The 17,213-nt window shown below is 36.1% G+C and overlaps 2 protein-coding genes across 22 annotated transcripts in view; one reads left to right on the top strand and one right to left on the bottom strand.

The window, feature by feature from the left end:
• LOC126878131 (heterogeneous nuclear ribonucleoprotein M-like) overlaps positions 1 to 17,213 on the bottom strand; it is a 206,601-nt gene that overhangs the window by 141,540 nt on the left and 47,848 nt on the right. The window lies entirely within an intron of this gene.
• The window catches only part of LOC126878145 (lachesin-like), a 483,910-nt gene that overhangs the window by 444,812 nt on the left and 21,885 nt on the right, over positions 1 to 17,213 (top strand). For 4 of the 5 annotated variants that reach the window (XM_050640681.1, XM_050640679.1, XM_050640678.1 and 1 more), the window contains exon 5: positions 11,735 to 11,862. In XM_050640681.1, coding sequence (XP_050496638.1) covers positions 11,735 to 11,862 — 128 coding nt within the window. Of the gene's footprint in view, positions 1 to 122; positions 6,898 to 7,272; positions 7,804 to 11,734; positions 11,863 to 17,213 lie in introns of all 5 variants that reach the window. The other variant, XR_007695569.1, reaches the window with a different exon arrangement.

The raw sequence follows: 17,213 nt of genomic DNA, 5'->3' as shown, positions 1-17,213 counted from the left end.
GTTTCTAATATCGACTATGTTTGAACTGATGATAACTCTCGCAGGACTTGTGTTGGAAACATTAGCTGTAACTGTGTTTTATAAAGGCTCTTAAAGAATCTTATTTTTTTATGTATTTACAGAGTATAGGAATACAAATTTCATACTAATTGAACTAATTGACCAGAAAATACGCACTCGGTACCTGTATACGCAGTGCTAAAAATCAGAATGCTACAGTCGCAAACATCGTGAAAGTAAAAATTCAGAACATGGGAAAAACGAATTGCAAACGAAACGTTGCCTGATCAAGTTAATACTACGCTTCGTCGAAGAACGTGTTAATTATTCGTTTATCTCCCGTCTCGTACGCGTATACATGTCGGCGAAGGTTATTCTCGCGTATTTTCTAAGTTAAAACCATCGCGCAAGAAATAAAACAGATCTCTTGCACGGTAACGTACACGCGTGTAAATTTTACAGGACGGAACCGCCCGTCGAGAAAGAGATATTTTGCCTCGCGGTGGTCGAAAAGTACGAGCAAATATTTTCTCAAGCGAAACGTTTTATGGTGTAGAAGGATGGGAGTCACGGGTTCGTGACGAATAAAGTTAATATCGAGATCAAAGTTCGTAGGCCCGGATTTCCTGGTTGTTTGCGTGTTTTTGGGATCAAAGAGGTGGGGAGGAGCGGAGGAAACGAAGCGAACGATAGTCAGGAACACGACGAATGTGATAAATTTCCCAGGGAAAAGTAATAAGAAGTTGGACGAGATATGAATGGCCGCGCGAGCTAGCTAGCGGGATAAACCGAGTGAACGTAGCGCGAGGCCTGCTGATAAAAACCACACGAAGTTATGGAATGACTCAATTTGTCGTTCTATTGGCGTAGCTATACAAGGTATCCCGTAATATGTTGGGCTTACTTCAGGAATTATCGATTGTGTAGCTGAAAACAATGAAAAAAGTCCGTATAAGCGTACACGTCTGTCCACGAGTATCAGAAGATCTTCTGATCTTATATAAGACGTGATAATTGACACAAATTGATTTGAGAAAACAATTAATCAATCGGAATTTTCTATTTATACAACGCGATGCTCCTGAAATTTTCGAACATTCTTTATAGGAGACTGGTGCATGATGAATTAACAATTATACGTTGTTCTCCACGATCCTCTAACCTCATTGAGGAAATGTCGAGCGAGTTAAATGAAAATCTTAAAGAAATTCATTTAAAATTTGAATTAAAACCAAATGAGAACAAATGCGATAGAAGGATTAATGATACGAACGTTAAAACTGCTAAAATAACGGTGAAAAAACGCAAGGGATGTAAAAATGATATTTTATGACAAGATAATGACAATTTAAGTTGAATATATAAATTCTTCATTTATGTAATGTTCTCTCTCTCTTAATACCTTAACCTGATATTCAAAACGAGATGATAATTCTTAAACGATTTACAATTATCTCAATAATCGCGTAGATTCGGCTCACTTCCTCTTTTCTCGCAACTATACAATCCTATAAACTATTATTGTGTATCAAAGAACATAGAATTGATTATGTTTCACGAAATAGCACAAATATATTCGTACGTTCACGTGAACTTTCTTTATTGCTTTCAGAAGCACATCCAATTCCTGGAGTAAGTTCCACGTATTTCGAGACACCGTGTATACCTATCGCTCACTTCGACGAGTTTCATAGTTCAAGATTCTCCTCGTTGCTTAGGGTGATAGTAAAAGCCAGTTATGGCCGCCGAACTTTACTGCAAACGATTCTGAGCGATAACAAGGCTCTTTAGAATCGTTTAAGAAGAAACGACGATAAACCCGATGATTGTGCTATAATCTTCGGGAGATAGATGTTAGATAGATCAACGTTATATATACGTCATATATAGATAGCGGTTTAACGCGTGATTGGAAATGAATCGGAAAACAAAGTATTGTTTAACGTAGTTGCGATATGGTAAGAGGCATCATTCTTATTTTCCAACCGCGCTTGACATTGCGGATTTTATAAAAACTTTCTGTTACCTCTTCCTCCAGAAAGGAGAACGTTTCGCTGCTTGTTTTACAAGCCTACGGGGTATTTCAAAACACATGTGCATATTCTCACGGGTGAAGCGAATATACCAAAAGTTCGGATAAACCTTCAGTCTGTTTGTTGGTACTCTGACCCTATCTCGGAGCTACAGACGATTTTCCACGGTAGTTTAATGACTCTCGTATGCATGACAACGTGAAAAATCACCGAAGTCCATTAGAAAATGTATTCTTAGTATTTTTATCAATATAACAAAGAAATTCATAAAATATTATACATAACGTACGAAATATTAACCGTGTAACTTTTATAATTTTATTAATGATCCTAGAACGAGGATTTTTTAACGAAATATTTCAAACATGTATTTTAATTAAATTCATTGAAAAACAGTAAAATCAGGAAAAGGATAAAGAAATTGTACAGAGTAATCTCGAAAAAGAATTGCAAAGATACAAGACTACTTGTAATTTTAAAACAGGATAATATAAGACAAATATGTACATATGTTTATGCGATATTTCGTTGCTTCTGTGCCTCGATTTGCCCATAAAATAATGTTCACGCGTTCTACAACATCCTATAAACGTTTGCTGCGTTTTCTTTAATTAAAGCACGTTTCTCCATTCTGAGTAATAGGATTTAATTAAAAATACCCGACTGGCACAAGACCGGAAAAGCAAACAATAAAACAGTAGTTTTTCAACGAGGAATTATGATGTAAAACTACACTGAACTTCGTAGAACTAATTCGCGTTTGCTTATTCGAAATATTGACCAATGGTCCTTCGCAAAATCGATACTTTCCAGCGGTTGATCGCGAAGCGTATCGAGTATCGAGCCATTCCATCTCTGGTCCCGATTTCGTTGGAAAACGAAATTTGTTTCCTCCCCCGCGGCTGCATTCTCTGTTTTTGGTAACGAATGAAAAAAGGTAGCCCGTGCAAATGACACGCCGAAACGGGAAAAGTTGACGTATAAAAAAGTTTCGAAAGTTCTTCGACCGTTTTCTCCAGCTACATGGCTCGAAACTACCCCTTTTCCGTATTCGATTCACGCGAGGACCAATACCGAACGAAACCTACCTCTGTACGAGTATCCTTCTTTTAAAGGGTCTTATCTGGAAAACGAACTGAAAAGTTTGTCGAATTTGCAGTCGTAATATTTATCAGAGTCAAATATCTCTGACTTCGGAATACTTCTCGTCAAATGAAATTTTACGTCCTCTCGTGAAATCAGTGTATAATCTGGAATAGTAAAGCACACTCGAGAAGTTAAAAAACCGTTCGTGACGATGCAATGTGATCTCTTGGGGATGAAAGAGAAACAATATAATAATTCTAGGATGACTATGTATTAGAATTAATTAGTGCAACTGAAGAATCACGTTTATAGTGATACTAATGGATTGATAAATTAGATGTATTATTTAAAAAATGAATGGAAGGGTTTGTTTTTTAATTTAAAGCGCAGTTCATGGAATAACAAGTGCACGTTATTTTAATTTCAGATTTTACATCAATATACTCGTATCGTGACTAGTTTTTAACAATGTTAGAGAAAAATGTACATTTCTCAGGATCTATAAATTCAACAATTAACCACCCAATGACGTAACTTTATTCTAAAACTTTATCTCTTTCTACTTACCACGATCAGAAGAAGATTATCATAAATAAATTCAATAAATCCATAAATGCGTATTCCATACACAATCTAACTGGTTTCTAAGCTTCAGAAATTACGATTAGTTTACATAAAATTAATCCAACTGTCTTCTTTATTTATCAACTATCGATAAATTCTACATTGTTAAAATCCTCGATGCTCCAAATTACTCCAAATTAAAAAAAAAAAGCCTACTTTTATTCTAATAGTCACACACGGAACTCGTAACACAAAATGAACCGTAAATAAAAGAAAATTAACCACTCGATAGTTTTAAGGGGAGGTACCAAGAGAAATAAACACAAATGACAGAGAAGTTCGGTGGGAATGGCGAAAAAGATGCGAAAATTCGCTCCTTTTTCGCCGCTTTATCCACCAGACCGCAAACGCAAACAAAAGGTGAGGAGAGAAATCGAAAACGGTCCGGTTTACATTCCGTTCACGCCACGGCCAACCGACTGACGTCGTTCTTTTCGATGCTGTTCCACCTGCTCGCGTGCAATGCTTCGCTACCAGTAAACGAACGTTCGCAATTCTCGAATGTAAACTCACGACTTCGCGAACTGATTTGTCAGTTCAGGGATGTCACTCGAATCGACAGAAGCAAAGAGAAGGAAGAATAGCGATTTACATCCTGCGTTTTTGTCCAAACCACATCGTTCCACCCTCTGTAGAAAGAGGAAATCTCGCTGACCCACTTTTATCAAATCGAAACGGAGTTCCAACTATGTTCCAAATGTTCGGAAAAGAAAATCCAGCGTCATGTTGTGAATACACCTCGACTAATAAATTTTATTCATACCGAGTTGTCACGAATGTTTCCTACTTTGGTTGTCGCGATATTCCCAAGAAGTATTTTAAAGCGATTTCGTCCTATGAATCGCATCGGAGATGCCAAAAGTTTTCGTATTAGACATAGTCGAACGAGCATGCTGTTCTTCCGAGAAATCGTGTTCCACCGGTTTTAGAAGTTCGTTTTATGAACTCGTGATCGTACAGTTACAATTTCTTTTGAATTTAATAGAATTCTATTATCGATTACTATGGGTATTATTTGAATTTCATGTAAATTTAGGAGGACAATATTTATCGATTATTTGATTAGATTTTACTTATCAGAGCTGTAAGTGAATTGATGATATTATAAAATGTAAGTTCATAAAAGAAATACTGAGTAAAATAAAACAAAGTATGAACATTCCAAATAATTTCAAATTACAAGATCTTTCTCAGGCTTTTTACGATAGCATTTTTACAATGAGATATAACCACACGTGTAAGGTCGATGATCGATTCGCGAAAAAAGGGAAACACTAGAAATGAGGATGTTTCGGTACGAAAATAAATCGTAGATACCAACGATATGAAAATGAGTACAAAATAAAGTAGAGTGAAAAAGAGTAAAACAATTGGTACACATAAGTTAACACATTGTCGACGAGACACATATCACTACGTGCAAATTGTGTCATATCACTACGTGCCCGAATGTTGTTCAAAAATACAAGCAAAACTACTGTTGAAAAAGTTCTTTGACTTTAAAATTGATAAAGTATTCGTTATAGAATTCATGATCATGTTCATTCAAAATTCTTTTCTTACGTTACTCTTTTTCTTGCGTTTTATATTTCACGTCAATTTATTTGCTTAAATTATTGCCGTTTAAAATTCCTATTTCCTTTTCCAACTGATACCTTTGTGGAAACGAGTCTCGTTAAAATGTTAAATAGCAATTTCAAATAGCCCGTTCGTGTACAAAATAAACCGCTAAAAACAATTAATCAAACGAAATTCCAGAGTTCTGATTACGATAAAGATAACGACAAACGGCAAACATGCGAAATAATAAGCACAATAAGCAATTTACAGATCGAAAAAATGAAAAAAAAACGGTGCAGCATAACATGGCGAAATTAATTACTTTGATTAATTGCGTCACTTGCAAAGATCCTGCGTGATTGTCGATACCTATCGTTTAGTAGATAAAACAGACTCGATATGAATTTAACGTGTACGATGATAATATAATATATATTAGATAACGCTACTGTAACCGTTTTAGATAGACAAAATTAATATAATACTAGATGAATAATTAAACAGCAAGTATCTTCCGTAAATGGTCTTTCTATTCGATTAACCTGATAGCGCGACACATGTACTACAAATCATTCCGAAGAATTATCCATCACATCCACAAGTTCTCAAAATGGTCGTACAAACATCCACAGGTTGCATGAGGAAAAAAACCTCTTTTGCCTGTGATTGCTTCGCTTATTTAGCTACGAACGCCATATTTTCCGAAGTCCTTCTCGGTCGTATATCTCGAGTTTCTATTTCGTTGGAAATCAGCCTGTATTTCGAACGAATGACCGTATTCGGGGCAGGCATGTACATCGTTTGAGAATCGTCTAACGCAATTTACCGTCTAGTCCAAAGGACAATCGTCAATTGGACAATCGTCAATTGCTACGATTCGATCTATCCCTCTCGTTCCCTCTTCTTCTATGCTTATCGCTTTGTCTCTGTCACTGACCATGTCCGGTCTTTCTACCATGTGACAGCCAGAAAGGGTGTTCGCGCGAAACAAGGATATAGGTATCGCGTCATTGTGAACAGCGCTTTATTTAGGTCGAATGTCAACAACGAAGCGTGCAAGTACGCTATGTGAACTCCTCAACAAATAGCAGCCGTAAGTACAAAAGCGTTCCATCGTACGATACCGGGGATCAAGGATACAGAACGGACGATAAATCGATCGAGCAACGTTCGAAGTTTTTTGATCGACAATCTGCTCCTCTTCCCTTATCTTGTTTCAGGAAATTAATTTAGAAACGGGCGATCTGTGGACGGCCAACTATCGTTTCATCCTGTATCCTATTTCATTTTAATAATGCGAGGATTGATACTTATAGCTGAATACAAATTTTATTTACCTACGTACTGTTAAATATTCGTTTGATGTTACCTCGAGGATAAATATTAGTGAAACATAACAAAGGATACTCTTGTTCACTTGAAATTCAAACGACAATTGAAGAAATTCCCTATGTTTATGTATTTATGGAAAATTTAACCCATTTATGGTCCTCGAATTTTTATACCTCAGTCTTACTCTCGTTTCAACCAACGAAAAGACTCTTAACGTTTCAAAAAGTCTTTAAACGCAAGATTAAGACGGGAAATCGTACAGGTAAGAATTTTTTCTCTTTTACTCAAACTTGAGTAATTTTCTTCTCATTTCGATAAACGGGAAGACCTTCAACATTCGAAAAAATCATGGAAATTCTTTGAAATTTTGCTCACGCTTGAGATCTTTTCTAAGGATGGAAGAACATTTAATTAGAAATAATTAGATATACAAAATATCCAAAGTTTTGCATGTACATTATAATACTTGAAAGATAAAACGAATCTGTAATATTTGTATAAAAATATACATCTTCACGAACAGCCGTAATCTGAATATAATTATACTTTTCGTTCAATCCTACTCACTTTCTTGAAATTATCTTTACGTTATTTCAAGAGGATAACTATATTTATCTTTGTCATACTCCTCAAACAGGAACAACAAAACCATGCAAACTGATGAATTTCCATGAACGATAATAACGTGCTAGCTCATAAAAAGCACCTTTGACATGGAAAACTTGCCGGCCACCAATAAGTTCCTAGGTGTTTCAGCTTTCTAACAAGTTAAGGGACAGATCAGAGAGATCAGACGTACAGTTCGCTCCACTGAAAGCACTCGTGGTCACTAATTAGAATTTGGACGGGATGTGGACACACCTTTTGGAAAGTACAAGGCTGAAACCGTATTGGAGAGCCAATACGTGATTTGAGTCCGCGCGGACGCCGCGGCGTCGTCGTCCAGCCAGTTCTGCTTTCATCTGCGGTTAACCTACGTTAAAGCGCTTCGCGTATATTCCTGATATCGATCGACCTATAGGCGGCGGTGCTCGGCTTTTGCCATGGCCTCGATCATCTCGTAGAGGAAAATGCCGAGCAAAAATGAAAGGAGGGAAAAATCTGTAACCGAAATAGGACGCGAGTCAACCGGACCGGACGAGAGTGAGAATCAGCCAGCGAGAAACGGGTAGGGGGCAAAAATCAAGTAGAAAAACCTTTATCTATAATTTTCTCTTCTTTCTTTTTTTTTTACTTTCGGTCTTATTCCTTTTCCGAATCCGAGCGTATCCTCGATAATGAAGAATAATTGAGAAATTCTAGACGGATGAATGGAATAATTGTACACGGTCGAAGGAATTTCGGGCAGCTCGCATTGATTCTGAGAATCGAGCTAACCATTCGAGATGTTCGTTTTAAATCAGTATTCTTGGAGCTCTTTTACGAGTCGAAACTTTTATAATAGCTGTGCAACCTACGATCGGCATTTTGTGTTGTAACGAATTAGCGTTACGATCGTTGGTAGAATATTGCAACGTGATCACATTAATGTGAATGAGCACCGAGGATCTTTGTACAGATGTTTGTGCATTTGTATGGAAATTGAAGAGCTACAAAAATACGCAAAATTTAAATAATATGCAAGTATATATAAAAAATAACCAAAGTATACTAGTAGTCATAATATTTAGTGGATGAAACAAATGTTTGCTGAAGTTTGACTTTTTAAGTTCTGCTCACAAAAATACGAATTTGCATAGATATACGTTCTCTAGTTACACGGCGACTACTTTGTAATTTAAATCATCATTATTTGTTATAAGTAGATATGTATATACTCGATAAATAGCTACTAATTATAATAAGGTATAGAAACGAAATGTTTAAAACGTATTATTTCTTAAGTTTATAAAAAATGATTTATCACTGTGTTTAAATAATTTTCTTTATGGAATAAGTAATTATTGAATTGTTTCGAGCAACGTATCGTTATTGCAGAGATATAATATTTCAAACTATTCCAGAATACAAATAACTTCCGTGCGTTTCAACGTGTGCGAATGCTGGTTCGATTTCCTTTTGCAATACGAAAGCTTAAACGATGACAAAACAGAAAAGAGAAACGAGCGAATCTCTCGACGATAAAAACGACGTACAATGTCGAACAATGTTCGATTCAAAGGTATTCTCTTTAAATCACGATGAACGTGTCCAGTTTTTGTTATAAACCAGATAAACGATCTCCTCGTGGGTATATTGAGTAAAAGTTCAACTTAGAGAAAATCTCTAGATAGAATGTGAAATTACAACAAAGTAGAAGAATGGAAAGGGAGGAACACTGGTTGTATCTTATCAAATTTCTCTTATATGAAGATCACAGGCAAAGGACACGATACATCATATTTCTGCTTTTACATATGAAAACAATTTTAAAATCCAATGATTTGAATATCAAAATTGTCTTTTCATTAGATCTGGTTATGGGTTTCTCTTGAGGGGTATTTACACTAAAAATATTAAACTCAATCCTCCTTGAGATAGATACTGATTTCGAAAGTATGGATTATCGTATTGTAAACACTAGATGTGTCATTAACTTGTTCACAAAACTCCGTGCAATTGTTATCTGTTAAGAGGAGCATATCTTTAGATCGAATAGGTTGTTCCTGTTTTATATTCGAAAAAAACTTTTAATCACCGAATAACACCAAAACCAAAAGATCAGTAGAGTAGCATTGATCATACTTCTTCCCTCTAATCTTAATTTGTTGTACGCAATAATAAAGAATATTTAACATATGAATGTTCTTAAAAATGAAGCGAATGCAATTACAAGCGAATATCGAGCGAACCTTTACCTCAAGGAGCAATTCGACAAAGCAGCACATCCTAGTGAAGGGTCCATTTACGAAAGAGGAAATTACCAAATTACGTGCGAGCACTGGGTGACATGTTTGAAGAATGATGCCCAGAGCCTCTCTAGAATAGCGAGAACCATGGACCAGGAATAATAGTCCTGTGTTTCAAGTAAAATGGGCGCGTAAAAACATTTATAAGGAGAATTTGTTGCGACAAAAACGATTTCCATCGAATCAACGCGACGTATTATTGTGTTGTCCATGTTCCTATCGTGACGGACATACATACGTATGTACAGGGTGTACAAATTGTAAGCGTCAGTATACTCATTAATTCGTTATTTCCCTGAAACTTTACAAATAACTTTTACTAATATTTCTACGTATTTCAAATCGATTAATCGTTTCCTTGACAATCCACGTAAATCATCGTGTTTTGTACGAGACCAGCAGGTTTCCTAGTACTTACGAAGAAATAGGTGGGCGAAGACGAGAAACAAAGCTAAGGGATAGGACGTATTCGAAAGACAAGCAAAAGGACGCAGTACCGATCAAAGCAAGAAAGCAGAGCGAAAGGTTATCGCCAGAGATATAAATGTCGTCTCTGGTATCATCTGGTGCACAAAGCCGTAAAGTACGGTGCCCGGTTATTTCGGTCAATCCTCCAAGAGGAGACCGTCTGGAAAATATTCACATCGATCTATACCCAGTGACCTCTCTTCAGTTTCCTATCTTTCTCTGGCAATATTCGCCCACACGTGCACATTGTATACGCACCGCTTTTACACAACAGTTTAAATTCGTTCATCCTGATCGAAATATTCTTCTCCTTCAAATCTTGATTGACTCCCTTCCTTTCATACTAATAGCCAGGTTGTAATCGTCCATCGAACCTTTTCTCCTTCCTCGACCTCTCTCTCTTTCCCTTTACATTCGCTTTTCCTATATACCGTCTTTGTCACGCTTGCACTAGCCACACAGATCACTCTTTCCGGGTCTCTTTTTCTCTTTGACAGTACACGACAGTACGCGAGAACGGATATTCTGTATGAGCCACCTCAAAGTGCTCTTTCGGACCGGATACAAGGGCCAAGTTAGCCGCGTGGCTCTTTTAGTTCAACGAGAAGGATACAAAAAATTCGGAAACCGAATTGACCATAAATACCGCGGCGTTCGTGCAGCTAGCAGTTTCTGCCACGATAAATAACGTCTCAAACGGCTCATTTCGTTTCTCGTCAACCAGAAAAGCTAAGCTGGTTCATTGAATAGGCGAAATTAACGGTAAAATAACAAACAGGGACAAGATGGTCCGCTAACAAATTGGTAAATACTGAACCTCATAAATACAATTGCTTGCAATATTTTGACTTCAGAGGAATACTATTGCTTTACCGTATTTAAGATAACAGCACATATGTTTATAGGGAAAATTCTTTCTCTCGTAGATAATTTTTAGACGTATAAAAAGCATAATTAATAACATTAAACGAAACACTGGTGCTTCTCCACTGCTAACCTATATTGCCGAGAAAAATGCCAGGGATAAAGTTCCTTGAGGTCAGAAGGAGGTTAGAACTATGTCTTCTAAATCTTAGTTGAATGAACTGATTAAAGAATGACGATGCAATTTATCCTGCTTCTCACGTTCCCGTAGTTGTGAACTGGGGTGTAGAACGCAAGTTTTGACGTATAGACAAAAGCCTGGATACTCATGAAGGATTATGGCTAAGCATAATACAAATTGTCAAAGAAGTACGAGCCTGCGTGTTAAACGGATGTAGTATGTAACTTATAGCAGACATTAAAAAGAACTAAGGATAATAAGAGATATTATTACGAGATGTAAAAGTTCGCCGGAAAAATAATTCGTGTGTTCTGAGCTAGTAAGATTGCGCTACTAACAGCCAATGTATCGTCTTTTCGAGGAAGAAAGAGTCTTGCTTTTACCTGCAACCATTTTACTCTTTGTTCATTTTTGTAGTACTTTGTGCTTGAAATAATGGCATGAATTTTTGCGATAAAGGATATAAAGAGAAATTATTCTTTCCTTAACTGTTATTGCTACTGATTTATATTGAATAGCATGATATTTCGTAGGGTTTAGTTTGTCGTTTGAATTTTATAAAGCTACTAAATGGATTCTGAATACAATGAGAATTATTGAAGAAGTAATTGTATTTATAATATTTTTATAAAGAAACTCTATATAACAATCATACGAGAATTAACAGTTAAAAATAATTTTGTCACTTTATTTTTCAGTACCAAAAACTGAAATCCTGGGCGCACCAGACCTATACATCAATCGAGGTAGCACGATCAATCTGACGTGTGTGGTTCTCCTAAGTCCAGAGCCGCCAGCCTACATATTTTGGAATCATAACAATGCCGTAAGTATCGATTAAAAATTCGAAAATTATATGAACACGGCAATAGGAGAAAATATCCAATAACTTTCTCATATCTAATAATTTTCTTCGAGGATAGGAGAGAATGTCCAATAACGAAACGTTTCTAATGCGTAAATACATAAATGTAAATACGAAAAGCATCGTGAAACTGTAATTTACAATCGAGATAGTTTATGCCAGTACGTATTAACTTTATACAAGTATAATTGATGACGATAGTTCTTGGCGCTTCGCTGCTGCCTGATGTCTTGAAACTTATGTACATTCTGTACTCTGCTGAAAGCAGCAAGTGAATTCAACGTTTCCGCTTGACTGAAGTTGCTTCGAAATTCGTCATCCGTCTTTCGCTTAAGATTACTTTGCCTCCGCGCGATATTTTCACTATTTTCTATCGAGTTACTCATAATGTGAATGATCGATATATATTAACTTCAGTAGTTGAGGTAAAACAGATCTGTGACAAAAGTGGATCTACCATGAAGGATGCTTAATCCGTAATTTAATAATAGTGTGTGTAAGTGTAAATATCCGTTAACAAGGAACAAACAATTTTATAATTAAAAAATGAGAAATTATTAATGGCAAATGAATGTAAATTAGATCGGTAAAAATGTAGGAAATTCCTAAACAAAGAAATTATTATGTCCAGAATAACAAATTTATGCGACCAGTTAACTCCCCGTAGTTTTCCCCCAACTAACAGCTTAATATTAATGAGTGATCTAACAGTCGAATAGATCTCTTTTTAACAAACATCAGAAATTACTATAGATTATTATACATTGCAAGCAGTGCTAAATAAGATTTACTTTAATTTTAATCTTAGCAGTTTGATTGTTACAGTGTATAAATACAGCCTGTATCCCTGAGGCTATTAAATTCTCAACGTATCTTTATAAAATACCTCAACATCTTTTAAAATTTCCACTTACTATTTTTATTTAAGTCTACCGAATCTAAATATTCTCTCATAAATACCACCTAAGTATTCCTTGCATTTCCACCCTCCTCTTTCACCACATATAATCTCCAGTATGAGAAAGATTCTCATTTATTCTTGTAGATGCACCCCGGTAAACAATTACCGTAAAGCACTCAGCAGCATCATAAAAATTAATCATAATCATAGTTTCACTTAAATACGAGATTCAGTCCTTGTCGGAAATGTCTTTTCCGAACACTTGCCATATAGTGTAGCAAAGCACGTAACAGCGTAAAGGAACGGACTATAAACCAACGTCGGGTATTCGAGCGAACGAAACACCGATAAATTTTGATAATCGTGACGTTAGTAACTACTAAATTGTCAGTGGAGGCGCGACTAATAACGGCGCATGGGAAACACCATTAGGCCCATTAAGTCTGACCAACGCCCTTGGAATTCCCTAGCGCGACTACGAACAGGTACAGCGAGCCTCAAGATGAATTCCATGGCATTGTGACTTAGACGTGCGGTTCAAACAACCTGGAACTGAACACAGGACAACGAACTGAGCTAATCTGCGACACTGGTAAAGCTAATTGTAACGAGCATCTATTATTCGTATTTCTAGAAATTCGTATAAATATCAGGTTTCCCCTTAAAATCATACTGATTAATCATACGATTTCGAACAGAAGAATTATAATTTACTTTGCATCCAAAAATAGAAGAATGGAAAGTTCAATCCGAAGTTCAGTCGATCGTAGATCGACGAGATTACCCTTAACTTTCTTAACCATCTTAGATATTCACCTTAGACCCCTCGATACGGAGTCCATAAATCTTACAAAGTCGTAGCAAAACGAGAAAACGCGAAATGGCGCTCGTCAAAGTCACGATCTTGCGCAAATGCAATGCTTTCCCGCACAGCAGAGAGAGACGAGGAGATGGAGTTTCACAGGGAAACGATTCTTGCAGAGTTTCGCAACACGTCGCGCAGGAATACAAACCGATAAGGAAGGAAACACGCATCGTCCCTAGAGGTGAACTAAGGCGAAATTGCAATCCTTCGATGATAAGATCGATGGATCGATCGATCCGCGACGCGAAACATTTTCCAACCGCAAGGAATCATCAGAGCTCGCTGGGCTTTCCCCATACGCTTCAATAAACCTCGTCCCTTTGATTTCGATTGAATTTCGAGACTGCGTCTCTCTGTTCTATCCACGTGCGAGAGACGAACGTGTTTTCTCCCGGTTTGCCGCGTGTACTTGCGGATTTGTCCTCTCTATGTCGAGCATCAGCTATTCGTTTCGCGTGTTTCTTTCTTTCTCTCTCTCTCTCTCTCTCTCTCTCTCTCTCTCTCGCTCAATCTCACTGTGTGTGAACACTGTACCTGTGCGTTTGTAAATAGAGAAGACCGAGCTGGTCGCAATTAAATTGACTTAACAATTTGTCGGTTGCCTTTTCACTCGAGTACGACGAAAGCAGACGTATCTCGTGTATCTTTCGAACGTTGGTCTAAAGTCTATTTTCCCTGGTCAGCTATCGGTACCTCGATGTTGTTCCTAGCTTTCTTTTTTTCTCTGCTCTTTTTTCCCCTTTTTTCTTTGCGATCGTCATGTGTTCATTAACGGTAACTCGAGTATTGGCTGTTTGTTCGGCTTGATTAAAAGGGATAATGGAGAAATGATTATTGATCGACGACCTTAAATGAGAAAAATTAGGATGCTCTCTTAAAATGGTGATGACACGTGTTACGGGTCTTTTGGATGTAACGAACTGTAATAATTAATGAAACAGTATCGTATATTTGAGATGAAATAACGCAACACATATGAAATTTCATTGTTACTTTGTGATTCAATTGACGCAATCTACTATATAAAAATAAATAAATGTAAATTGATATGTAAATTCACATGTAAATGAACATACATGAAATTGCGTACGTACGATTTTAATTAATTAAATGATCGACTATTCGGAATACATGTTTGATACTAATCACTATTCATGTTGCAACTACTTTTTGATATTAATATTAATTTGTTCTCTATCTCTCTCTCTCTCTCTCTCTCTCTCTCTCTCTCTCTCTTACTGATTCTTGTGTATAACACATAGGTAACTGTACTTATCAGTGAACAAGATTAAAACATGCTTGACGTTGATCTTCAGCTTCTGGCAATTAACCCTTAAACAGTTTTTACGGTATCCTCAAACTGTAAACATTGGTCTTTCATGTCCGATACGTTTTTCAGTGGAAATACTTATTAAAAAATAAAAAAAACTCACGTAACATCTTCAAACGTCCTAAATTAGGGTTATCATAAAATTTTTATCAAATAACCCCTTTTAGGCGGGGAAAAAAGCTTCCTGCCTCCTACATTGCGAGGAACTCAATCCGGTTGAAATAGCTCGGGCATGAAACACCCACCTTTACAGTTTAGGGGTTAATTTCCGGCGTTTTGAACATATGGTACAACTCTGCTTGATAATTTGTTATCAATACATGTGGAGCAACGATCAAAATCAAACATTCAATTAAATGAATTAAATGAATTATCAGTTAATCTTATAATACACATTTGTAAATATCCAAAATGAAAATATCAATGTGTCTACACATTTTAATTACTATATATGTGTTCTCTGAGCGAATTTGTTACAAAGAAGATAGGAGAAATATTTCAAAATGAAGTAGCATTTAAAAAAAGGAAGAATCAAAGGAATAAAATTGCAAAGCTTTATTACCTGCTATTTACAACAAAATAGCAGTTGCAATCAAGAGCACATATTTGTTCGTGCTTTTCTACTTCATTGAGAAGCTTATTTCAAATTAATAATAAAATTGAAGAAAATCAGGAAAAATCTAAATCGACTGCTTTCTTTGCTCTTAATTTCCCGTTCGTAGATATTTTGTATGAACAGAACGATATTTACCGATTTGTCTGATTACATTTCATTAGGTGATTTTCTAGGTCAGTCCTTTCTCTGCGAACATCGGCAAGCACGTCATCGAAACAGGACGATAAAGATCAAAACAAGTCTCCATTAATGATTTCCGATTTCACATTAGCAAACTTACTAATCTAAATATCGAAACACTTTTCGCTTCGTCAAAAATTTTAAATGACTTTATCGTATTGAAAAAAAATAGAACAAAAAATTGATCGAGGAACGTCACTAACATTATAAACTTTTTTCTACCTCGTTATTTCATTATTGTGTCAGATACAATACAGATACGCGTTTTATGAACGATAATTGACGAAACGAGGTGAGAATTCATGCTAACTTTTATTACCGCAGATGTATCAATTGAGTTGGTGGTTCTAATCGGTTTACCCGAATGAAATCCTGTTAGGAAGTGGTTAAACGAGATATAATATCGCGTCTTATTTATGTGGCGATCGTGGACGATCGCCAAACTGGCAAGGCAAAGACGTTGCCAAATCGGTTTTCACGGTATTACGACGATAGAAATAAAAGCACATTCCCCGGATTTGTAACTCTCAATTTCTTCACGATAATGAGTAAAACTGTAAACTGATCTTGATCGACACGGTTTAATCCCTTGCATTCTTATTCTTTCTCCAATTGTGTCAAAACACTGTGTTTCTCAAAGTCTAATCGTTCGATGAATCATTCGATATTTTGAAAATTATCTTTCCAATTATCAATTTCCAATTTATCGAAAAACATTCCAATTAAAATATAACGAAAGATTAGTCAGAACGATAAAATATAACAAAATCCACTGTATAATGTACTTGCATTTATTAGTAGATTAAAATTAAAATATTCATTAAAGAAAGAATATTCTAAACTGAAAGATTTCCTTGAGATCTAAAGGCTGTAAATAATTGCATTTATAGTGAAGTGAAAGCAACAGCCGTCAGTTTGTTAATAGGTCATTTTCACTCGATTGGTCTCGTGTTAAAATTAAGAACGCTTTAAGCTCAATAATTAAAAACAAAAACTATGTTTACTCGGATAGCAATCCACAAAAGATTAAAACAGCATAATTTCAACCCTTAAACTTAGGGGCAATTTTCATCTCATCGATGTAGATTGTCATTGATAAAAAATTTTATTAAATTTAATGTCTTTGCTCTTAAATTGACAAAAAGAAGTTGTTTCAGAAACAAGATTACAAGCCAGTCCATTCTAACGAATGGGAAACGACCACGTCGATCGCGAACAAACGATCCACCAAGTAATGCAAACTTCCTGCTTGTTGTAATCGATTTTTGTTAATCGTTTAAGTTCCATTACTTTACTGTGACTAACTTGGCGAAACTTCGACAAATGCAATGAAAGTTCGATTTCCTTCGATTTCGATTTGTAACTTTTATTTACTGGTTTGACCAATTGACCGAAACTTTTCAGATCTTTTTAATTCGAT

The sequence above is a fragment of the Bombus huntii genome, chromosome 2, assembly GCF_024542735.1.
Source record: "Bombus huntii isolate Logan2020A chromosome 2, iyBomHunt1.1, whole genome shotgun sequence".
Taxonomy (NCBI): domain Eukaryota; kingdom Metazoa; phylum Arthropoda; class Insecta; order Hymenoptera; family Apidae; genus Bombus; species Bombus huntii.
This window is presented reverse-complemented; position numbering and strand designations above follow the sequence as displayed.